At 43.3% G+C, this 26,284-nt stretch overlaps 1 protein-coding gene and 1 long non-coding RNA gene across 2 annotated transcripts in view; one reads left to right on the top strand and one right to left on the bottom strand.

Annotated features, from left to right (window-relative positions):
• Positions 1 to 26,284, top strand: part of LOC126534832 (uncharacterized) — a 61,945-nt gene that overhangs the window by 12,473 nt on the left and 23,188 nt on the right. The window contains exons 4-5 of the mRNA XM_055072809.2: positions 283 to 374; positions 923 to 1,136. Coding sequence (XP_054928784.1) covers positions 283 to 374; positions 923 to 1,136 — 306 coding nt within the window. The remainder of the gene's footprint in view (positions 1 to 282; positions 375 to 922; positions 1,137 to 26,284) is intronic.
• LOC129385748 (uncharacterized) lies at positions 16,699 to 23,470 on the bottom strand. Its single transcript, XR_008613285.2, has 2 exons — positions 20,854 to 23,470; positions 16,699 to 20,253 (listed from the first exon to the last, which is right to left on the bottom strand). It is a non-coding gene; the product is annotated as an uncharacterized lncRNA (long non-coding RNA).

The raw sequence follows: 26,284 nt of genomic DNA, 5'->3' as shown, positions 1-26,284 counted from the left end.
TTATGGAAATCAAATGGTACTACCGATTCTCTATATATATAGACTACACTGGCGCTGGTGGACGAGAAACGTAGCAGGGGTTACACAGCATCAGAAGCAGTTGGAATATTAAACTCTTCATCTGTATAATCTAGGTGCACGTGCGACAGAGGAGGCATTGCTGTAGGCACACAATTTGTATATACTGGCTTGTGGGCGATGTGTTCTTCCTGCAGTCTGCATAATCGCGCCAGTGATGATGATGTGTCTTCGATACCGTTTGCGTGTTCTTTGGCCGCACAGTGGTATACCCAGTTGATGGATCCCAGGACGTGGTCCTTGCGCTGGAGGATCACGTGATGCTCCCGCCAGAAGGTGCCATGATCGAATGGAAGGTGCGTCGTACACTTTGACAAGTAACTGCAGAACAGTGTTTTATGGTCACAAAGGCTGAAAGGGTCTATTCGACAGCCTTAGTGTTAGGCTTATGTGCGCCGTATTAGAAATCCATTTTTTTTTCGAAACATACGTAAATGGATGGATGATGTTACCTCGCTACGGAACGATCGAAGTGCTTTTGTACTGTTAAATGATTCTGCTCTAAGAAACTGAGTTTGGTGTAGGGGAACACAGTGTGTGAGCGATAGCTGAAAAAGTATTTTCCTCTTTCCTTTTTTGTGCAACGACTGCCTATCAGAATTTGGAGGATTGTAAGCGTTTTACCACAGGTGGCTCACGCTGGGGGTTGATTGTCTCGAATGATTACAGTATGACCGCGGCCTTACCATGACTTGTGTCTGTCTGTCCGTCCGTCCTAAATTCTTTTGAATGCGAAGCGCTGCGAAGCCTTACATTTCTGTTGTAATATTTTGCTACACTTATTAGAGCAGTGCATGGTGAACGAAGGTGCAGTCAGCGCTTGCCATTACGGTGTCGAATGCAGCGCAAGCTTTCCCGAGTTCGTTTCTCGGCGCCACCGTCGAATGTTCGGCTGCTGGCTGGTGGTCGTCTAGCCCTGGTGTCGTTGGCCGGAGCTACGCTAGGCGACCAGGCCAGCGCCGCGTCACCGCTGAGCCTGTCCTGCGCCGTGTTCGCGAGGGATGGCCGCTTCTACGCCATGCGCCATTTTACGGTGGCCTCTTCCGGCGAACATCAAGGTGCGCCCTCACTGTATCACCTGATGTCATGCTTCATTGTTAACGCTGTAGCACCTGTGCGAAATCTCAGACTCTTGACCCATCGTACAAATTCTCATTTATCGGCGAGTAGAAAAAAGACGTTTGCACCTTGAGAGCAACCAGACATTAATTGGGACAAAAATGAACACATATGAAGCACTCAGTGAAAATCAATCTTGAGTGTTCATGCGGCTATATGAATTGTTATCTTTATTATATTATTCTGATAAAGGCAATAATCTAAACTGAAGCGGAATTCAGTAGGCTGTATCGAAGAAGCAGCCGCAGGAATTAGCGTGAAATGTTTTGTGCGAGTTGCTGATTGATTTGATTGAATAATGAGCTTTAATGGCGCAAGGCTCAGTTGTGGCCAAAGAGGCCGAACCGATGTTGGATTGAGTTAATGACAAGGATGTAGCTTGGCTGTAAAAGGGCATATATATATATATATATATATATATATATACACTAAAATTCTGACACTGACAATTAAGGTGTTCTATAACCATAACATAAAAGTTGCCAAGTGATCGTAAGTTAAAAGTGTAACAATTTGCAAATTATAATGACTCGTCGCCTCGCCACTTGAGTGCAAGGACCGGGAAGAACGTGCCTAAATAATATCATAGCAGCAGCAGCCTCTTCTAAGAGGCTGTGCTACGGATCGCTCGGGTGTAAAACTCGTTGTGCACTAACATTACTTAAAGACGCTAGGAGTACTATCATAAAGCGGATCATTGCCTGGGAATGTTGCCGGATGCAGTGGAGCTTGTTCACGATGGTGTAAATAAAAGTGTTTTTCTCTGTGAGCCTTTCATACATGACATCACCAGACTACAAATACGAGTGTGTGCCATACGTGTGGCCGATTCCAAGCCGAGAGAGGATTACGTCCACTTGTCTTAGTTTATACGGTGGCCAAGATGTGGTTTAATAACACGCAGCTTATTAGGCGTTTCAGTGTTTTAAAAGCGTTGTCGATAGTTGCGAAGGTTATCACAGGAGTAGCACCCCGTACAAAAAAATATTGAGAAGGCATTGAATTATCATTGGTCAATGTTGAGTTCTTCATTGAGGAATTGTGGAAATTTTGTTGGAGAATCGTTGGGCTGACTGCTAAGTGGTCTTGAATATTGGCCACTGAAATTTAATTGAAACACCATTGGGTGTCTCAATGTTGAATAATTGTTAAGTTACCATTGAAATTCCATTCCGCTTAGACCGATCGTTGTGTTCCTTTTGTTGAATGGTTGTTGGGTTACCATTGATGCTGTATTGAAGTGATGTTGTGGTAGTTCTGTTGACCTGTTGTTGAGTTATTGTTGTCACAGCACTGAAAAGTACATTGTGGCCCAGTTGAGATGGCATTGAGATTTCAGAAGTCGCCATTGAAATATGATTGACATTTCGTTGGGCTAGTGGATTTTTATTCATATATTGAAATTGCTTCGCTATTCACACTTGCATGCCCCGGTGCCTGCTCATAACTTTCACAAACACACACAAAAGCAAAGGAGAGACTGATCGATTTGAAGTACCTTTATTTACACTAAAGATGCGTGCCCATGAAACATTATTACAGTACGTAAGGCACCACTACATAGAACCTGGAGACATAGGCTAGTACCTACAGCACTCTTAACAGTGCAAATACATCTGAAAAAACCTATACATATGGATTCAATGAAAACCATCATTGTGGTCTTCACTTGCGACTTAAGTTTATGACCAGAAGGCAAAGCGACTCAAAAGGCAGGGCTTAAGCATACTCTTTTAACAACCAACTTTGAACACATGAACACTTGAAGCTGCTGGCATGTGAATACACACAAGACATCTGAATACGTTACATTAAAATGTTTCGCACACTAACCCATCACAGGAACAGTTACGGCTGACTGTGAGAAGGCAAAATAATAGACTTGAAACAAATGACCACGTAAATATATACAAGCTTTAACCCATGTCTTTCACCGCGATTAAAATTTAATGAAGTACCAATGTGGAGTTGTCTGAGCATTTTGTATTCGAGAAGTATGTATTTTCATGTTGCCCAATTATTTTATAAAATAACATCACTCAACTTAGCTATTAATTTATGGGACATCTTTTAGAAATTTGTCGGGCATGGTGAACACCTGAATCATTTTTCTGACGAGCGAGGTTTGCAAGAACTGTACACCATTTGATTATGTTAAATAATACAGAAGAGTTTGTCGGCGGTATTTCCTCAATTTCGTGAGCTCATTTTCAGTTAATTTTTCTGGACTTGCACAAAGCTAATTAGAGCACTTACTACCTTGAACGATCAGAGAAAAAATTATTTAGCACAGAGAATTGGCAGTAACAGACGGCTAACACAATTCCAAAGAGCTAAATAGATGGTCACCTGCACTTACAGTATCAAGTACCCCAGAAATAGTCATAAAGAATGGGAAAAGGTTTCAATGACTGGACAGCCAGATTGGTGAGACAGTGAAAAACGCAAATGAATGCGTATGTGAAAAACCAATGACCTCAATTGCGCTTGTACAATGTTATTAAAATGCTAGCAGAATTTTATTGTATAAAATACATAAAAGTTGCATAAAGCTTGGGACAAAGCAGTAACAAAGACGGAGAAAGATAGAGCACCCGTGTTGAAAAAAAATTACAAGTGATTACATGCATATTTAGGCTCAAGACAATTTTTTCTCCAATGTATACAAAAAGAACACAAGCACTGACGGCATAAAAGAAGGTTCCTGCGCCTGGAGAATGCAGCACAGTACAAAGCAGCGTCATGAGAAGCGAAAACTAGAGCTTAGCATGTTAAAAAAGTACGAATACTTGCATAACTACAGGAATGTCATGCCTCGAATGGATGAAATTCATAAATCTTACACAACTGAAGCTACCATCACTCTTATTGGCTTCCTCAGGGGACTCCTTCAAGTAGAACTAGAAAAATGTACATCAGTGTTAAAAACAGAGAAGATAAGACCCTATAGCGTTCTTCCTGAAATAAACAGCGCAAATACTTCATGTATCAATTCTATGGACACTTCGCCAATTCGGTGTACATTTATATTTGACAACCACGCAAACAGAGACGAGAAGGATGAATTAAGGTAGGAACACACATGAACGCTGACTCAATTAGAAGTTTATTCGTGAAGACAAAGATTTTTAACACATTGGCCAACTTCACAAAGAAAAAGCCATGGATGTGCAGCAGAAACAGCCCGGCACAACAAAAAAGGACCGAAAGACATGTCCTGTAGAAAAAACATGTGCGTCAAAAACAAAAAAAACACATCAAAACTCAAAGGTTTGTCCTGTAAGTGATATTAAAGAGAAATACTGCAGCAACTCTTTCCCACTAAGGGTCACAGAAAACTTGCTTATGAATTTTTCTTCGGGATCAATAAATAATTATTCCATAAGTCCTCTTGTGTTCTGGTCTTTGTGATGAAACAACCGTTCTTTCTTCTCTATACCTCTACACTAGAGGAGTTCCGGAAGCAATATTTATTGATCACAAACGCAACAAATGCATAACCAAGTTATCTGTTGCCCTTAGTGGGATAGACTTGCAGTTCTCAAGAGTATTTCTCGTTGTGTAGTATCACTCATCGGACAAATATTTCGCTTTTTCGAAAGATTTGTCCGATAGTTCTCGTTTTTCACGCACGTTTATTCTACATGACATGGCTTTTTCATATTCTTTTTCTTGTCGCTCGTGGCTGTTTCTGCCACGCATGCACGGCTCTTTACCTTTGTCAAGTTGAACAGCGTCTTTAATACCTCTGTCTTCAAAAATAAACTTAGTTGAACTTGGGCTCGTGTGTGCTCCTACCTATTTCGTCGTCCGTCGTCCGCCTCCGTTAGCGCTGCTGTTTCCAGTACGCACGTATCACTTGTTTAGGCTGGTAAACAGTCTCGCAAGCAAAAGGAAATACCTCCCCGCAAAGGGTAGCCCATCCTTCACTACTAAAAGCCAGAGCAAATCGAATGTAAGCCTTCACAGCGTCCATGCGGCAGCTAGTACACCACAGAGCAGCACAAAAAATAGTTAAAAATCCCACTTGATGGAGAGTGGCAACAGAGATGCGAGCTTGCTAGTGAATCGGCCCATATCAACGGGTGTCTCTTGTACGACGCCAAGCTGCTCTTAACGTAGAACACTTTAGCATATGGGCATTTGCTGCATGCGTAACCTGCGAGAAGGGAATGCGGACAGAAAATGAGATTGCGCCGATTAAGAATCTGCCACACACTGCACATAACTACGCACAAAATCAAAGTACACACTATACTGGGAAGTAAAAATTTCCGACTCTTTACGAGTGCTGTCTAGAAAAGGAAGAAATGGGTTGCTACGGTAAATGTCAGCTAAGACACGCACAGCGATGTTACACAGCGGGGAGAAATATTCCCGGCTCTCTCGCAGAACCAAAGACCACGCGACAGTGCATAGCCGATACCAAGCAGATATCCAATCTTTGGGTAAAAGTCCAGCAGCAGGAATGACCTAAATATACGCCGAGAGCGATGCGAGCGCGAGCGTGCCTGTACGAGTGAGAACATGCACCGCTTCTTTGAAGCTCGCCGCTCCGGCGTGTCTCCGATCATCCCATGTGATTTGTGTGCAGAAAGTCGCGTACACGCCATTGCGCGTTTTGCGCGGTAGCGTCTGCGCAGTGAGCTAGCTTCATGCACGCGTCATTCTTCGCCGTGCAAACGGTGCTCGAGTGCGGCGCTTAGATCGAGGCGACAACGCGCCGATTGGCGCTCCTTTCGCTTCTGCAAGCATCGGACATTCGGATCGGTCCAGCTCAAGAGGCAGCAGAGAACGGTGGCATGTTTCGGTTATCGCCAATTAAAATTGTACAGTACGCCTTCAACGGAAACGCGCCGCGCTAGATAAAGATGCTTACTGCGGTAGTTTTGGCGGCGATAGGCGACAAGGCGAGCCCGTCGGCGCCTGTGTTCTTTGGCGACGTCGTCACCACACCTCTGTTCATTTGCGCTGTGTAGCCGTGTACAATCACCGCGCGGAAGCTGCGACTTATCGGTTGGCCGTTCTCCGCAAATCCCAATGAGGCGAAATATATTTAAATATATATAAACCTAAATCGACGCGCGCTGAACCGCTACGGCACAAAAGGTGATCACACTAACCGTATGGTATACGATGAGCCACTACGGATTAAAAAAATAATTATAATGTCCTACGTGCGAAACCAACGATCTGATTATGAGGCAGGTCGTAGTTGGCGGCTCCGCATTAATTTTGACTTCCTGGAAATTTTTATGCGCATACAATGCACAATGAACGAGCGTTTTTGCATTCCGCTCCTTTGGAATGCGGCTGCTGCAGGGATCGTATCCACGACCTCGAGCCCCAAATTGCCACGGCGGCCGCCATAGTTACGAAATGCGTAAGCGTGACGTGCAACACCGCCTTCCGGTACGAGTGTGGTACAAGCGTAGCACAGCTGCACACCTGCTGCACGATTATTTGCCGCGGTTCTCGAAAGCTCGTAGTGTCTGCCTAAATACCTTGAAAGGCAGCGCGCCTTTCACGTATCAGAACGCGATAACAAGCGCTTTGACGGCCCACGTGAGCCCCTATGAAAGATGGCGTGGCCACTGTACAAGATTATTACTGCTCAGAGAAGCTGATCCTTATGTTCCAATTGTGTTCTCTCATACAAAGTAAGGAAACGTCATTAGACTGGAACAAATGAAGCAATGCAATTTTACGCACGTGTGGCGCCGCTGCCTCTTCGCCTACTATTGTTTCAAACGAAGTGATGGCGGCAGCGAGCGTTAGTATCGCGCGGTGTCGCTCCGGGGCATACGGTTTGCTTGAAGAAAGTGAACGGTGTGCTAAATATCTCACGCTTGTCATTGTCAAAATAGAGAAAAGGCTACGTGTCCAAGAAAACGAGATTACTTACCTATCTGCAGATGTTCGGCTGCGACTGTTTCTAGGTGCCTTCTCTCCAACAGGCATCATGACCTCTGCCGCGCAACTCATCAAAACAACCAGGCTCGCACATCAGTCGAAGAGTAGTAGCTGGGTCAGCCAACGACTTCAACGGATAAACGTCCCACTTATCGTCGTTAAAGCATTGCTCTAAAATGTCCGTCATGATGTCCGAAAAGAAAAAAAAATACTTTCATCAAAAAGCACGAGGCGTGAACCACCACACAACGGTAACCAACTGAGTCCGAAAGTCGTTCACAGCTTCACTATCGTATGGAGTTATAAAAACCTTTCAAACACAAGATAACCGCACGGAAAAACCACTAATTAATTAGTAATAATTTTTCATCCACTAACCTTCATAAAGTTTTAAGAACAACCTAATTTGTGGCGTAAACCATAAATACTACGACCAAAATATGCGACTACGAAACTAGCGGTAACGATGTGTACTGTTGCAAAATTGTGCTCAAAGCGAAGGTACAACGGTTGCAACCGCGTGCGCGCACACACACACCCGAACGCTACCTTGACGTTGGTAGCTCCACCTAGAAATAAAAATTACTACTAATTTTATTATTTTTACAAAGGTAACGCTACTAGAATAGTTTTAGCACCTTTGCAGATGACGAGGTGACAAGTAAGGTAGGATAAGAGTCCGTTACCTGTATTTCTTTCATTTCCCTTTGGTGTTCTTCTATTTAACTGAACATACGGGACTTGTCCTGCAGGTTTGGGAGACGAGAGGACGACAGTTCGGCGAGGCTCAAATAAATCGCATGCTTCTTGCAAAGCGAGAGTGGGGAGCAGCGGCAGATACAGTAATTAGCTGCGATACTGTTGCGGCTGTTTCTGAATCAGAAGCTCTTTGAAGTCAATGGTTATAGCGGCTGCGCGCTGCGATCTCAAAGCGTGTGCGTTGTTTGATCTCTAGTACCATGGCCGTTGGATAAAAAAAGCTATATTTACTTTCCAGTCGCAGGAAATTCGAAGATCTCTCACGTGTATGGGGCTCTTGCATTGCCCAGGGGGCGCTGCGAAAAAGGTGCTAAAAAGCGCCCTCTGTCCTAAAATGGGTCGTACCAAGCTCCGTCGTCTGCTTCGGAAAGCACGTTTACAATATGGACCCGCCACTTTCGGTTGTGTTGTATCACGGCCTGCAGCGAATATCGGGCGCCGAAGATTTTTTCAGGAGTGGCACGCTGCGTACAGGCAAGAAATTATGCAGTGCCGAATACGTGTATGCCGTTCAAGAATTAAGCGGCGAAGTTTTAGCGCGGTGTCAATCGGAAGTGAAGCGAGTCGCGTACGAAGTGTAACTTCAGGTAAGGTTTGCACGCTGCTAGATTCAGGCGCACAAACGCGAGGAAATGCTTGCTATAAATGAATCCACAGCAGCGATAAGCAGACATCATGTGTACGGAAATGCTCGAGCACACGAAGGTACGCGCCGCGACGGCAGCGGTCTGTCAGCATGCCGCGATGTACGAACTGCTCGAGCGCACGATCGTACGCGCCGCGACGGCAGCGGTCTTTCGACATGCCGCGACGGCAGCGGTCTTTCGACATGCCGCGAAACGGCGGGTCTCCTGCAATCTTTGTTGACTGCATGCCGCTAAACAAGTAGTTAGGCCTGCATTGTAGTAGCCGCCATCTGTCCCTTTTAGTAACTGGTAATAACTGATGCAATGCATATGAGCTCGCACGTACGTGCGAATCGCGCAGCGCGAGCTCGTGCGCTGCTCGCTTGATGTAGCTTTTAATGACAACGCTCGAAAATCGATCTGCTGTAATCAATACTATCTTGCTGCGCTGCCTCAACATGCTGGCTTGAGGTCAAGTATGAGCACATTTAACTCTCTAACCTGTGCTGCTCGTAGTGGGGTAGTGAATTATCACCGAATCAACCCGGCCATTTGTGGTCATTTGCACACACCTGGGCACTTCACCACTTCGCACCGGTCGAATTTTAATTGTCGCTGTGGCCGGGTTTCGAATCGTGGATCACCAGCCATGCCTGCTGCTATGTCGGTCTGCCGTCGGGACTGTAGGTGCAAAAGACCGAATTTTAGAACGCAGATCTATAATCAAGCAAGCTTCAAGACAGGTGAAGCAGTCAGCATGGCGCGAAGTTTCGCTTACCCAGCGCGACGAACTGCAGTTATACAGCGCGCCCGACGCTCCGCTTCGTGAGGCCTTGAAGGAAAACGGTAGAATCTGATGTTGGGATTCAGGCCTTCTTGTTCATGGCAGCCCACGACGCAGAAGTAATGACGGTGACGCCTTTTCGAGGCTGGGCTAGGTCTCTACGGATCTGCGCCACCGATTCCTTCTGCTCCTAGCATTACGTCCCACGGCACACGGAGAGTCCGTTTTCGTTAAACGATAGGCTGCGGCGAGCTCGCAGCGGGGTCGGCGTGGTCTGTGAGAAGTGACGAGCCTTTTCGCACTCGCAACAGGGCAGAAAAAAGTGCGAATCGACGCAAAACTCGGCCTAGAAACGTGCTTCGCCACAGCCAGGGCTCAATACGACCCAAGCTGGTACGACCCAGATGTCGTTTCCCGCGCCGCCACCAGGCGCCGCTACTATACCTCAAACTCCAGCGCAACACACCCATGTTTGGAGCATGTGCGCCGCTTGCATCCTATGGTTCCCACAGCGCGTCGGATGCTCGAAGGTAGCGTCGTCGCGTGTCGGCGCCTGTCTTATCGCCGGCCGCGCTGCCGCCGTGTCTACTTTCGCCGTGTCTACTTTTGGGGAACTCCACAAGCGCGTAGTCACTGTGTTTGCGAGTGAACTTCGCATTCTTCTGCTCCCCGAAACGTGCTCATTTTGGATCGTACCGATTGCTATGTCATCTAGTGTATGTTAAAACGACGATGGCATTTGTACACCGGCGAAGTAATAAATCGTTATGAACTTGGGCGGTCATGAAGCTAGTCTAACGCTGCGGTTTTTACAGAGTGAAAACGGCTACGAAAGTGAGGCGGTCCCGGAGATAGGCGCTTGAAAGCGCCAGCTGTAGCGACAGCACAAGGAAGTGGCAAGTTGCGCACGCGTGAAGCATTTCAGAACTTACTGGCCTTCGAACGAGAGGAGCATGCGCGCGTTCGTGGCTTAATTGTTAGAGCACCGGGCTCGACGGCCGACGTTCAATGTCACCCCGTCTGTCACACATTATTTTCTTTTTTTCAAAACGAGGCGAAAGAAGAAACTACCTGCCGCAAAGTGACAGGAATGAGGTTGGAACGCTTCGCATTAAATTTTTGGAATGTCTTCATATGCGAGTCCTAATTATTGTATACTGGACTCAACTGCTACACAACAAAAAACCAACTACAAAAATCAATACAAATTACCCAATAACTTGTTTATTGAGAACACTCAACGGTAATATTGTCGTGCAAGTGCTGAGCGAACTTAATTGCTTTTGAAAATTTTTTGAAGTCCGTTGCTTCAACAATTCCCCAACAATATATCAATGGGTAATCAACAGTAATTTTTGTACGGGACACTCTGAAGTTGAAAAAAATGGACACAGAGTACGAAAAAATCGACTGCGCGCCGCTGCTAATACAACAAGCATAGTAAAGCCACTTCAAGGATGATTGCGCAAGTTCAATATCTCCCGCTGGAGGCGCCGTAATACGAACAATTTTGTATTGCAAACTTTCTTCCACATTTATCGAAGCATTTCGATTAGATTGAAAAGAGAGCAAAGTTATCATTACTCCTTTGATGTTGTACTCTTTATTAGTAACTTTGTTGTTTCTTGCGACTATAGACGCAAATAGCTTTCAGTTTCATCGATTTTCACCGTGACCTCTGGCCTGAATTTAAGATTTTTACCGGTATTCGCATACACGACGGCATACATTCGTTTGTACACTTAAGGTGGTTGCTTATTTTGTGCTGAAACCAGTTTGTTGCGCTTCGATACCTCGCGTTATTTAACTTTGGGGGAAGAGACGTGTTGTGAGCGGAGATATAAGCCCCAAAGTAAGGTTTCAGTAGCGAGTCGTGTACAACATGGCTACATCGAAACGCTAGCCGGATTCTGCTGCGACTGACGACGGCAATCACGGTGAGTCGTTTAACATCGCTGCTTGAATGGTTATGTAATATTGGTGTCGTTACCTTCGAGGCGGCGACAAGTTAACGAAATAGGTCCGGCGTCACATACGGGCAATCAGGATCCTCCGTTGCTGTTTCCTAAATAGACATTTAGCTGCAAGGCCGCCGTTATACATACACAATCGCGAAAGACAGCAAGGGCGGTATCGAAACGCGCGCGTGATATTTTTCATCTTATTGTAGGCGTTCTCATTGGTGACTGAGTGGCCTTATCAATCAATATCTCTCTCTCTCTCTCTCTCTCTCTCTCTCTCTATATATATATATATATATATATATATATATATATATATATATATATATATATATATATATATATATACATATATATATATATATATAATTACGTTTCTGTTCGAGACCGCCGGCAACTTCTTTCGTCCACAAACCGAATAACCCTTTGGTAAGATGAAGTGAAAGTACACTCTTAAGTAAAATTACCCGCTTTCGGTCGTACCTTGCCAAAACGCCAAAATGCCGGGCAGTCCATGTCGTTGTGTTGGCGGCGCCAATAGATGCCTGCGTTACCCGATTGCTTCGCAAGGGAAGTTGCTCATCTTCAACCGGATTTATCGGCTCAAACAGGTGGGACGCTCTGTCCAATCTATTTGCACTGCTGGTTGTCGCTCGTTACCAGAACACCACGTGCGACGAAGGCAAGCACTATGCCTGTAGGTAGGTGGCTGAATGTACCGTAAGAGAGCGGTGTGCGTGAATGCTCCTTGTTGCCACATGGTTCGTAGCCAATGTATGACGTATTGTCTGAAACATATTGCGGTGATTGACTGCCATCACATTTCGTTGTTATCTCACTTGGTTACGGTCGCCGTGTTGTCTTTCTCGTGTGTGGCGGCCTGGTCAGTTGCACTGGGAAGCAGTCTCTCGAAGTAAGCATTTGCTCTTGCACTCTGCACATTCACATAACTTTCAGTTTACACGCACCGTGACTCGTGCTCCCCGTTCGTTCTTTCCTGCTGCAGCCATGTGCAAATTGTGCCGGTGGCCTTTCTAGGCCACGTCTTTACATGGTCCGAGGTGTATAATGTTGATAGCCACATGGGTCGAAATGGCCGCTAAGGTGGCTGCTGAAGGTGATGCGCACGAAACCGAATTGTCCATATTGAGATAAAGTGGGACGCTAAGTGTGAGCCACAAATTAGAGGCCTCCGAAAGACAAAAACGTGCAGATTAGAAAGGAATTAACGCTAAAATGCCAGGTAGTCCATGTGGCTATGTTGGCTGCGGCAGCAGATGCCTGCGTCACCGGAATGCTTCGCAATGCAAGTTGCTCATCTTTAATGGTGACTGGCGCTGCAAAGAGGCAGGACACTGTCCAATTCGCTTTCGCTGCTGGGTGTCGCTCGTTACCAGACCACCATGTGCGGCAACGACGGTGATTCGTTTACGAGTTCGCGTCAATGATTTTAGCATATATCGGCATACAAATTATATTTCTGCTCTTGCACGAGGATGCACACTGCTTGACTGCCAATAAAGTCGTTCGTTCTGTTCACTGACTTGTGGTTTGTTTGTATGGGTGTCAGTGGAGGCTCTATGGTCTCCTGGCAATTAGAACGCACCAGCTATGCGACAGCCAAAGTAATGCGGCATGCTGCACAGCCAGCATGACGAGCACGGTGCGTACCACCGTACGTTACCGGCGAAAAGCGGTAATATTGGATTTTGTTCTAAAAAAGAAACTTCATTTCCGCTTCCTGTTTGAGCAGCGCCATCAGTCGTCCACCTACGTAAGTTCCATGTGCTTCCGCTGCGTATTTTTGTACTATTGTGGAAGGTACAGTTTCCCTTCTCTAAAGCTGCTTCTTTATTACCGCCTTTCCTATGACACCATCATAGGTGTCATAGGAAAGGCGGTAGGAATACCTATAGAGCAGTTAATGCCTTTTGTTATTCATATAACGGTTTCGTCTGCAAACATACTGCCCTTGATGCCTATGTGCCCGTGAAAAGAGCATAATGTGACATGGTGACTGGACATGTATGTTGTACACACGAGCGAATAAAGGTAATTTAGTGGCGGATGTTAACTTTTATGAAATGAGCATAAATATCGAACACCTAATGACTGAGTGTAGATAATGGCATTCTTATCTTTCTTATCTTTATATGTTTAAATGCCGACAGTACTGCAAGTTCCTCAGCGGTAAAGACACTCGTTTGAATGTGCAGAGCAACCTATTCTTTGAAAGGCGGAAATAGTGCTGCATAAAACACAATAATGTGACCTTGATGCGTCAGTGTAATGCTGCACGCTTGAGTGCTTCCCCTAAAGGGATAGAAAGTTCACCTTAATTTGTGCCACTAGGGCATGATTACTGAGGTCGCTAAACGCTGACTCCTATTCACTCAGCTGCCGCTACTACAGTGGTAAGCTCTTCACTCAAAGCATTAGACGATATTCGAGTAAAACACGTTCTTGGGTCAGTTTGTGCACTGCATTCAGAAAAGCAGCCAAAAAAATACGCACACAGGAAACATACAAGAAGACGGGAAAGAGGCTGGAAAGCTCCGATTTCAAGATGCGGCAGAACTGCATCACGTGGCCAAAGGACGGTCTGGTCATACCGAAAAAAGCTACAACTTCAGCAGGAACCAATCCATTTCGCAGGCAACAGGAGATAAGTTTTGTGCGGCAGGTTGTGGTGGCAATGTAGCCGATGCGAACATGTAGTTGACCACTGTGCAACTGGAATAGAGCAAAGGGCTCACTGTATTGTAAAAAAAATATTTTTATAATTAAGAGTACGGCAAAGTAAACCACTCAGCAGTTCGCAGATTTCCTGTATAAATGACGTGGATAAATCGCTACCCATTTGAATACAGAATGTCCAGCTTGATATGTAGTTCTCTATGACGGTGAACATGTTTAGACGAATAGCCATTCCCGAAAGGCCCTGCAGGATCCCGTAGCACCACGTGGTATTGCACGCGTTCTCCACGTCAAGGAACACCGGCAGAAAGTATCGTTTATTACAGAATGCATCATGAATATAACCTTTCACGTGCAGGAGATAGTCGATTGTTGACCGCCCTTCTCTAAAACGACATTGGTATGAATCAAGGGTGAGAGACGGCGACTGAGTATCTTTCAAGTAGCTTACAAAGGTGACTGGCAAGTGCTAGCGGAAGGTAGCTTGTTATTAAGGTTGGGTCTTGACCTTGCGTCAAAATTGGAACTAATATAGCTTCTTTTCACACAGCTGGAAGAAATCTGGTAGGAAAAGTTTATTGTAACATATTGTATGCCACTCCCGACAATTTAACCTTTCTGCAGATTACTCTGCCAAAGAAAAGTTCAAAGTAGGTGATGGGTTCAACCCTTCTAAGAACCTTCTAAAGCCTTCAAGTTCGCTGTAGGAACGTGTGAGGAAGCTGGGCTAAAGAAGTTGTCTAGTGCGAGGAAGTACTCCATGCAAATGAGGGTTTCTGCGTTTTTTTACCGTTAAAACTCGCAAGATGGGCAACCCCTCCAAAGCCATTGTCTCTCATGTGGGCAGTTGGCAGAAGTGCCTCGGGTCCTACTTCCCGGAAGGTCTGAGACAGCTGCCAATGAAAGACGCGTTCATGGTGAACAACTCTACTGAGGTAGTCGAGTTCGAGAAGGAGTCAAGAATCAAAAGAGCAGAGTTTCTCGATGGAGATCAGTGAGTTATTTATTTCCTAGGTCAAGATAACCTCTTCGCCGTTGTACAAGAAGGCATTCAGGCGAACGGGTCGGTTCGGTTCCCAAACACAATTCGCACCAACATCGCCAATTTCATAGATCGGCGACAGCTCTACCTAAGATCCACCATTGTCTTGCGTAATGAAGACTTCGATGTGCACAAAAACGCGATATGTGTAGGCTCTGGCAGAGTGCCCATAATGAGTGATTTATTGTTGGCAACATACGATCTCTTCCAGGATCATCTCAGCACAGCAGGTCCTGTGGAAGTGTTCCGTTACGTGGATAATTTTTGGTGCGCCTTTCTGCGGACCCAAATAAGCCACGCTCTGTTCGATCAAGTTTTTGAAAAATTCAAGTGAATGTTGCGATGGTTGACGTTCACAAGGGTTTTACCCGAAATAAGCAGAATCCGCTTCCATGAACTTGCACTGCACCTCATGGAGAAGCGCACGTTTTGGATGTATGCCCCACGGTCCAACAAACACCACCTGTACACTTTCAATCACTCAAAAGTGGTGAAGCGCTCATATACCTAGGGGCTCTCAGAAATGCTGTCGTTCGCTCTTGCCGTCACTTCCAGCAGCTTCGTCAACTAAGTCCATCGGCTTAAGGCAAGTGGCTATCCAGCACAACTTCTGTCATTACTGACGGATGTAGAATTCCAAAAGGTTCATTCCGCATGAATCCGCGCGAAGTATTAATGGAAATTACCACTACTGGTGCGATCCCGTATGTACATACTGTGTGTCCCGCCCTTGCAAATAAATCGTTGAAAGGTTTTTGAAATGTTATTGTTCAACGTGAACAAATGACCTTGAAAGATCATTGGGGAATTGTTGAAACATTATTGAGGAAGTTGTTGACAGGTGGTGTTGATAATTGGCCTGCGACATTCTGTCGAAACACCATTGGGGCTTTTCAATTTGAAAGATCATTGCAATATTGTTGAAAATAGGATGCATTTCAGTGTTGAAAGCCCATTGAAGGATTGTTGCAGATCTGTTGAGTCTCAAAGTTTGAAGCTGATAGAGGTATTATTGAAATTCGTTGTTTGTCAAATTGAAAGCCCATTGAAGGATTCTTGCAGATTTGTTGAGTCTCAACATTGAAAGTCCTTTGAAATATTGTTGCAGCCGTGTTGAACGTCAACACTCCCATTATGCTGAAAGCCCTTTATGCCCCTGTGTGCATTTGGCAGTGTTTAAAACTGCACTTTTCTTAAAATACTGCTCAGCTAGTTGTGATACAAATACTTATCTTTGATGTCACGTTGATATGTTTGCTGCAAGTGGATAGGGGTAAAATTTAAGTACAGTCACTTTTGTATTGCAGGCCTTGGTCACCCTGGGCTCAAAAGTAAGCTCCTAGATTGCCTGTAATAAACCATATTGTATAGCTGCTAGCAGTACTGTTATGCGACTTTTTCAGTTGTCACAGTGAATGGTCCTTCACGAAATCAAGAGTGCTGAACTGATGCAGACAAAAGCAATTTTTCTATGTGAAGTGTTTATTTGTAACCAAACCTCTGCGTAAATGTACAACCCTTCGTAGTTTGAGAACATCAGAAACTTCCTAAAAACTATTGCAAAGTACAAACTTCCTGCAGCTTGACACCATAGCAAAATTGAATACTGACAGATGTAGTCCGTATGGCCCTCAAGTAAACACATTTTCCAAAAGAAATAAATCTTTAAAAATAAATACCTAAATATAGACTGACTTGACTGTAAATAAGAACACTCAAAAAAGTACTTGCTTTCTTTATTAGTGGTACAACCATGGCACGATTCGCTTGAGCCCACAGCACTCACTGGGACACTGATATGTAGGGTATCTAAGTTTCATAGAGTTTATTAAATCTTGGCTGTTGCAGCTAACATACTTCTAGATACAAAGTGCCAAACATTACTTGTATGACAAATCAAGACGCATATTTAGCTAACAAAAACTCACTTCCTAATAAATTTTTGACCAATTATGGCGGTAATTTTAAAAGGTATATGCACTTAGAATGAATTTCCAGAATACCAGTAATGAGACAGATGCCATCAAACTGACCAGAAATCCACTGTTGTTGCACTTGCTCTTTTTAACAAAACGCACTGTTATGCACTGAAGCACGAAAGTAACTGGAATGCTCATGTATTTTGTCTCACATTTATGCAAAAATCTCGAAACTGGTTGGTCATCCTGGAAATTATTTTCAAGTGAAAACGTCTTTCAAACTCACTGGCTACAATTTGTAAATTGAAATATGTGCCGCAATGTTATAAGTTAATTATTAAATTTGTGAGAATCAGTTGAATGTGTTTCTCTTTCTTGTGCTAGTGCTGTCCACCTTTGAATAATGTAGCTCAAGAACAAGTTATGCTACCTGGCACAGGCAACCTAAAAAAAATCTGTAAGACTGAAAAAGGATAACTCTGTACAATCCTTATTTGTTGGTTGAATGGTGTGTGCCAATTTCAGTAAACCTTATCTACTTTTGAAACATCGCAATCGCAATAAGTGATGCCATGGGAGGAGTTTATTATGCTGCATTGCTGTTGCACGATCCAATTGTTATTTGCCATAACGTTCCTGCGCAAGTCATTCCACATCAAGCGACTTATTCGTATTGACTGCTTCAGATTTTATACGAAAAAACACCTAAGTGACGTGCTGGAATGCTACAAAATTATTCCTTGTGTGATTTCATTTCACTTTTGTTCATTGCCCCAAAAAATAACGAAATCTAAAAAAAAATCTGGTTTCATGCAAACACGAAAGGCACATCATTGCCATTACTGGAGGGCTTCTGTTGCCCTTTAAATTTAAGCCAACTGATACCTAACAATTCTTACTCATGTATTTTAGATAGCAAAATGAACCATTTTATGAAGTTATATAAAATTCAGTTTTTACAGAACAACTCTGATAAACGCATAGATGCACTTGCAGGTGTGTCTTTCCAGGCCGAATCGACCAGCGTTTTTTCAACAGCAGATAAAGCTGAAAACATCGCCACATGTTTACTGGAGTTCAAAACTCCTTCCACACTTTTATTTATTATTGACAAAAATTTTGTACCATTTTGGCGACAGTATAGCTTTCCTGCTCAGCTGAGCTAGAGGATGTCAATCAACATTCTCATTAAAACGCACATGCGTTCAAACGCTGTGCATGGAAATACGGTGAAGTGATGCGACTGCCAAAATAACAATTTTTTAAAATATTTGAACACTGCGAGTGTTTTTGGCACTGGCAAAAGTGAGTAAAATTACAATGCGTTAATTTTTTTCTAACGAAAAATTCAGAAGACAGAAATTAAATATAGATTGGTAGCACAGGTTACATAGTATAGCAGAAAAATATTTGAAGCTCTGAAGGTTTAGCTGATCGCCTGTAATGAAACTGTGAAATAATTTGCAACAAGCTTCATGTTCAAGATAAGAACTGGTTTCATAGTTGACCAAAAAATATGTGATACATTGTTAGATAGTTCTACATATCTGCTATGCATGTGAAGTTAAAAAAGAAGGCATTATTTTTAAATGTGAAACATTCTTTTTAAAAGTTTTGTCAGCACTGCATTTTCCGGATGTGCGCACAAGCTTGCCGGCTGGGAATGCAGACGACAAAGTTGGCTTTGTCTGCAACACAGATAGATTATAGAGAAGCGGTGTTGGGGTCTGCATCTTATTGCCAAGAGATGCACGCTCGAACGCAAGGAGGCTTGTGCTTGGGTAAACCATACAGTCATTGCTCATAAAATAATGATACGTGTTAAATTCGTGAGGGAGTCCAGCAGTGCTAAAAGATGTTTCATGCAGTTTACAAAAACAAATATCTTCTATTACGTACACAGTAAATCCAGAAAGAGCCCTGATATTGCTCATGCAGAGCATTTTGAAGGATGTCGCACTGAAATGCAACACACAGGGAGCAGGACACTTTGTGCCCTGCTCCTTGGAACCCAATGACGATGCGAGTAGAAAACAGCTTCATAATTAAAACTGAAAACCTACACGAGTACGAACAAATTCTTGTGGTGTTTCATGTTACCACTGTTTCAGAGCTGGAACATGCTCATCTATACGTCATATGTGCCGTGTTCAGTCAGATGTGGTCAGATGTCGTTGGCGACCACTTTTAGCGTTTATGTAAAAAAAGAAATACGAGTAGAGACTACGGCACTTGACGTCACCTGCCTTTGTAATGATAAAAAAACAGGCAGTCACAGTTTTTTGACTAGTTTTTGTGGCTAATTATATTAACAACCTTTCATTGCTAGATGACAAGGCTTTATATATTTATGCTGTATGTGTTATCCACAAATGAACATTATAAAAATAATTTATCCCACTTAAGATACCTCATAACTTGTCACATGCATAGCAGACATGCAGGGGTACAAATGATGGGTGACATGTACTTTGCGCCAGCCACCAAAGCTAATTTGTTCACATTCAACATGAAGCTTTTTGCAAAACATATGAACTTTAGTTTTTTTATGTGATCAACTGAACCTCCAAGACTTCAACTATTTTGCGGCTATCTGAAGTCAACTAGGCTGCGATTCTATATTTATTTTAAGCCTTCTGTATTTCCCTGCATTCAGAGAAACAAATTAAAACTGCACTTTCGGCAGTCACACCACTTCACTCTCTTGACATGAACACCATCTCAATATCTGGATCATACACTTTCCCTTTGAACAGAAACATGGATCAGTGCCTTCTAGCTTAGCTGGGCAAGAACAATCAATTTTTGCCAAAATTCTAGAAAATTTTTAGGAAGCAAAATACATAGACAAATAGAGTTCGAGTTTCAACAAACGCATCGAAATGTTTTCATCTATATCGGTGATGGCAAAAAAAAAAAAATGCTGGTTGGTTGCACTGGAATGACTCAGGTGTATGTGAACGCAACTTTTTCAAAAATTTTCTCATTGTACCGACTTTTTTAACATCAAGCAAACTTGAAATGGTTTGCCATTTGTGTTCTGTATTAAGCAATCCAATGTGGGCTTCTAAGGAGACTAGCATAATTAACATAAATAAAATTAACATAGAAATGTCAAGGCATAGAAAGGTACAACATTTGTACGCTCGTATGAGAAATTTGAATTGGGCTCTTCAGGAGACTAACGTAAACATAAACGAACATAAACATGCAGAGTTACAAAAGCACAACAGTTGTGTTTTGGTTTGAGCTGTCCAACTTGGGCTTTTCAGAGGCTTTTCGTCCCATGCGAGAAGCGAGGCCAGAGTTCTTTACAAGGGCATGTTGGTACCAGGAAATTTGCGACACGTGAAGCCTGCAAAAACAACAAAAAGCCAGAACAAGTTTTAAAAAGCAACTTCCACATGCAAGAGCATGGCATACAGTATGCCTTCGTTATAATGAAATCGATTTATGTATTTGTCTTGCTTTATTCCAACTTTCCGCGGGTACAGATTCACAGCATGACCATTTAAATTTATTCAATGTGGCACATGACTCCACTAAGTTTCAAATGCAGAAAAGGGAAAAGAGGAACAACACACTGTAGCAAAATAACTTTATGAATATCCTCAATGTCGAAGATGTTAACTTTGCCTGCTTAGAAGCAAAATTGTGAAAATAAGTTTCCTGTTCCTAAAGAAACCTAAACTATGGCAATTAAAATTATTTCTTGTAACTTTCATAATTAAAATGTACAGCACTTTACTGCACTTTTCCATTCTCCAAATACAATACTGTCATGTCACTAGAATTGAGTGTGGCTTCATTTGAAGTTAGGTTTCACGAGTTCACATGCAATTGGACTCCACTTCTCGCCTTTAATGGCTTAGGACTCTCTACATTAAAGAAAATACTGCTTACTGCAAAGTGTTTTCTGCCTCAATAACTTAACAACTGTTATAATGAGTATTACCTGTGGTGGTGCACCAAGCTGGTTGCCATGACATATGCTGAATGTGACAGATACGAAGAAATTTTCAAGTCTTCTAAGAGCCATACGGCAGAGGACTGACTTCTTTAACCCTTTGAGGTTCACTGCCATACATCTGTGGCTGCGATGGAACATATTGAAATATGTGCCTTTTCAGAACGAAGTGTTGCATAGCATCACCCTGCAGGCGCTGCAACCTTCTGGGACTTCTAGAAAATATTCTTGTTGTGCTGTCACCCATTGGCTTCCTCCAAAACTGATTTTTCACTTAGCTCCTTGGTGTCTGTCATTGCAGCAGTTTAGAAGTGTTGCCTCTTCACGTAGTTTACTATAAAACAAGTTTTTCTAAGTTTCATTACACAAAAAAGTTATGCTGCTTTATCCTGCAGATAAAAATAACACGTAAAACTGCAAATACTAAAAGGGTTTTGCCGCTTCATTGTCACTAAAAACAATTATTTACCAGTTTTCTTCCGAAAAGTCATTCTGAAGAACTCAAATCTGCAATAAAAATATTAGGGATGCGCGAATAGTGATTTTTGAGACAAAACGGAATAATAGCTTCTGAATAATGAACAGCTGATATCACAATTAATGTAAAATTATGTTCACATCCTAGTATTCTTAAAGTTAGCAAGTTTCTGTCATTGCATGCTATGTTATGAAGAGCTGTTTATTAAAAGCACAACTGGAGCAGCAAAAGGTTTTTTCACATGCACAGGACTCTTCAGTAAGCATAAATGATTGCTGTACTGCCTCTAAAGTACAGCTACTTAGGTAACGTAGCCTGGTCCGCTATTCGTGCAAGTTCCCACATTTTATGTCTATACTAGGTTATTGGAGGTGAAAATTTATCATACTTTGGCTCAAACTTTGTGTTTTATTGATGTTTTGTAATGATTGAATAATATTCGCATTTACAAATAGTGACCAAGCAAAGATCAAATCGAATAGGACACACTTCAATTCGAAAGTTTCGAGTATTTGCACAGCACTAAAAATATATAACTCCTAAATTGGAGAGGCACATTTCTACCCAAGGTGTGATCCTCAACGGGCTAAACAAGAACAACGGGAAAGCCCATTCATCTTCTTGAGAAATTTAAGCCCATAATCTACCTAGCAATGGTTCATAATAACCCTGTAAACAGGCAAGTGAAGTAAGGAAGCAGGAAAGAATTCCAACAATTTCAGAATGGGAGTAATGGGCATGTCTGATGGTCTGTAAGAAGCTTTATACAGTAGTCACCAAGGGCCTATTCTAAATTTATTGAAGTATATGGGGAAAAGCCACATAAATATTTTTTTTTCAAATCTTAGAATACAAAGTGATAAAGTGCGCGTTAATAAATACGAGTCGCAGGTTAGGTGCTTAGAATGAGTAAGCGCCCACTAAACGTAGTACTCTTGACAGCAATGCTGGCAACTCTGTGCCTGTTGTTGCTTTGATTGAAAGAACCAAAAGAAAATTGCCACACAGCTCATGTTCCCTCTGCTGAAAGGCTGCTGTCTCGCATCCCGTGGACGTCCTTTAATATAGGGGCAACTTTAATTGAATGTGGTCTGTTAAAATTGGTGAAGCTACTGTTTCACATCCCGGATCCTGGAGAGCTGTTTAGATTGCTGAAATTTGGTGAACGTGCTACTCCTCGAGCAGTAACCACACTTGAGCATAGCTTCTCCGCAATTCCTGTATTAGAATAACACTTTCAGGCTACTTAAACAAGTACTCCATGCCACTAGATTTGGAGCGTGCTTCACAGACAACTCTTCGTTGCGATGACAGCCAATTAGCACTTCTAATGCGCAAATGCAGCCTCATTTCATCTGGTGGAGCTGCCAGAAACATGCGGCAATGAAAGCAACTTTTAAATTTTAGAAGCATGTGAGTATGTGATGGCATTAGGCACTTAAGAACATATGAACAGTCATTCCAAATGGTAGGCTATTGTAGCACACAACTGCACACATGGGCTACTTGAAAGTCGTTTGTTATGCCAATGGCAAGTTGCTAATTTTAGAAAAAAATGTGAATGTAAAAATGCAATCGGAAAGGATATATGGTACTTGCCTATAACAGCGTTGACCCTGGTGAGGTCAAGAGCCTCTTTTGCCCCTTGGTGTTATTTCCAAAGCGCAAATGGCCCATGAGCTCCTCCTCTGTGAACATATGGTGAAGCAAGGCCCTTGCAAACTTTCCTGGTCCACCATGGCAGGCCATAGTAAGCTGTGCCAGGATAACCTTTCAATGTGTACTCCTCCAACCTATGTGAAGCTGCATGTTTAAGTAAATGTTAGCAAAGCAGTTTAAAGCATTTCCAGCACATTTACACAACAGCACTACTGCAAATAAATTACAAAATTACCTGCTGCAAATCTAGAATGCTCAACTTGACTTCTTACTAGTTTCTTATGCTCTCTGGATGCTACGTGTTTCAGAAAAACAATCCAACTCAAACAAGAATAATAAATCAAAGTATCCAAAACATCTATAGTACTTGAAAAAGGGGGGTACCAGCGAAACACAAAGGATGCGCACAGAAGGAAACGGCATTAGACACGGACGGACGTTGGGATGGACCAGCGTCTGTCCCTGTGTAACACCTTTTCCCTGTGTGCGCGTCCTTCGTTTTGCTGGAACCCCCTTTTTCAAGTTCATCATGCACCAACTGGCCCAAGAGCTTGCACTAATGCACATCTAGTACTATTTATTGTGATTACCATTCTTACGATACTTCATATTTTCAGGTGTTTTGTCTATTTTCCCATCCATTTGTGTCAATGGGTAGCCCATGGTCTAATGGGGAGATTGGGCTGCTATGTTCAGGGAAGAGTTGAAAATCAACCGTCAGAACAGCTTGGGTGATTGGGTATGCGACCCTGGGCATATGCCACTTTTCAATGAATCTCTTTCACGCTATCTTGGGCAACTGCTGCTACTTGTGTTATGAAGCAGCATTAGGAGCTCGAAAAGAGACATGACTGTCGATTATTACTAAGATTACCACTACACAACAGGTTCGCTTGCTGTGCTCCAGAAGGAATATGTGAGATTCCACTCCACCGTAGGAAATGTACATAAGCCGCAAAGGCAGTATGTGCCAACCACCACCTCAATTAAATTAATCGACTCGCAAAGCACAGGCTGCACAATATCACGGAGTGAACTCAGAAGTTTGTGGACAGTCAGTTGACGTCCATGTCAGGGACCTCTAGGGAGACTGGGTCATTTCCTCGATGTGCATCATCGTGCCCTCACACATTGTATTACAATTCTGCCTGTCTCGTCGTTCCACCGTTCTAATAGTCATCACGGATTACCACTAATTAAAATATAAATAGACACTTATATCTACTGTTTATTTAATCCTTATGGAGAATACTTAGAGCGTGAGTTTTTGCGGAAATTTGCAGAGTTTTGAGAACTAAAAAGAAATTTACCGAAGTAGATATTTAAAACGATGCTTTATTTTCAATTGATTTAGGGTGTCATTAGTGTACCCTTAATAGAAAACAAGGTATGCGTTTGGCTGCATAATAGGTTAACATGCATCACTGGTTTTCATAAAGCTAGAATTATCAGTATAGCAAAGGGCATGCACTGGCTGCTCCAGAGGTGAGCCCTGCCACCTCCCCTCAACCTCCCAATTTCCAGTTGCTTTATCTTAAAGAGACATAATGCCAAGGAGATTCATGCCAAGCTGGCTACAGTATGGACGTCAGACCTGGAGTTTTGCAAGACGCGTAGCGCCACCTGCCGGTGCGAAGAGGCAGTAATTGAGTAGTGCGTAGCCCGACTCCCTTGCTAAGTTGCCTATGCAGCTAGCGACTGCGAAACAACGATTTAACTAGATTTTGGTCCATATTGCGAGTGTTTTGCGCATTTAACACCCAGACAGAGAGCTATCAATTTCTACGCTAGTCGGAGGCGCCGCCGAACTGCCATAAAGCGCTTGCTGGCTCACTCATCGTCTGATGGCAGGAACGACGGCAACCGCGATAGCTCCGCGCGCTACGAAGAAACGCCGCAGTCGACGCTACTGTTGTGTTGTAAATTGCCATGAACGTGAAGGACGGAATAACAACGTTCAGTTTTGCCGATTTCCATCGCGATCGTATGAAGGAGAAAGGCGAGAGCGCTGGATACGGGCCGTTCAACCTGTTGGGTAATCGGATTACTTGCATTCGCCACAACACAGCGGCTCGCATGAGAAAGTGCGACAATCTTGTTCTTCTGTAATTGTGTTGTGTAGCCCCGATGGAGGATCGTGGCGACCAAGCGAAAACTTAAGAATCTGCAGCCGCCACTTCGTTGATAACAGAAAAAACGTTGCGAACCATCCTGCATATGTGCCATCGATATCTCCACCTTTTAACAGACGTCCGCCTCCGCTTGACTCAACGAGTGGAACTGAGAGATTTGGCAGGAACCAAACATTTTGGTTCGTTTATGAATTCAAAATCCTGTTCTAGAGCATCGTTGTATCGCGATCTCATTTCTACTTTTGGTATTTTGTATGTCCTGCGCCGATACAACAAGCACGCTTCGCAATGTGCTGAGCCTGCTCGACTGCGTTTTTCAAATGTGAGCAACAAAGTTGCTGTAGGAGCACTGGGCGAGTAATTGCGAAGTAACGCACATGTGTAAAGAAAAAAAATGTCGCATTTATTTACATATATTTGTCCGCGCTTGTTGCTCGAAGCATCTGCGAAAAGTTCAAATTAAGGTACTGAACGATGATGTAGCTCCTGCAAGAAAGAAAGATACAGCGCGTAGGCACTGTAGGAAGCTTACTTTCGTTATGATCGCACGCTCTTTGCTGCCTTGGAAAACGTTTTCTGTTTGCTGCTCTGGAAAAGGCTATGAAAGGATTTACTCTCTGTAAATAATTGCGAGACAAAACATTACGATAAAATACATAAAGTTATAGGAGATACTTAAGTCTTGTGTTCAGGACATATTCAATATGAACCAATTTGAAATGCTTAGATTTTTATGCTGATATGCCTATAGACAAACCTGATGCTCTCTGTACTTGCGAGTTGCAGCACGCCGAAATAACACTTGAGACTTTATTTTATATTGTACACGTACTTCGCCCTGCTGAGCTTCCTTTCCGAAGCGTGGATGGACGGAAGAAGCTTTCCAGGTCCTTGACTTTTAGGAAACCGTGCCTCAACACAAACGAAAAAGAAGGGTCCATTGTGGCCTATGCACCTTCGCTTGCGGACAGCTCTCCTTGCACTACTCAGTTCGCGCCAAGGCTCCGATGGGGACGCTGGTGACGGGTTTTTCCGCAGCGCCGCCTGGACAGAGTCTGAGGTCTATATGGGTGACCGGCACTTCACACCGTCCAGCTCGGCATCAATCTTTCTGGAATTTGGCCCTTGAAATGCAGAAAGCCTCAATCAC

Source organism: Dermacentor andersoni, chromosome 7 (assembly GCF_023375885.2).
Source record: "Dermacentor andersoni chromosome 7, qqDerAnde1_hic_scaffold, whole genome shotgun sequence".
Classification (NCBI taxonomy): Eukaryota; Metazoa; Arthropoda; class Arachnida; order Ixodida; family Ixodidae; genus Dermacentor; species Dermacentor andersoni.
The sequence above is the reverse complement of the archived record's forward strand: the minus strand, read 5'-3'. Positions and strand labels throughout refer to the sequence as shown.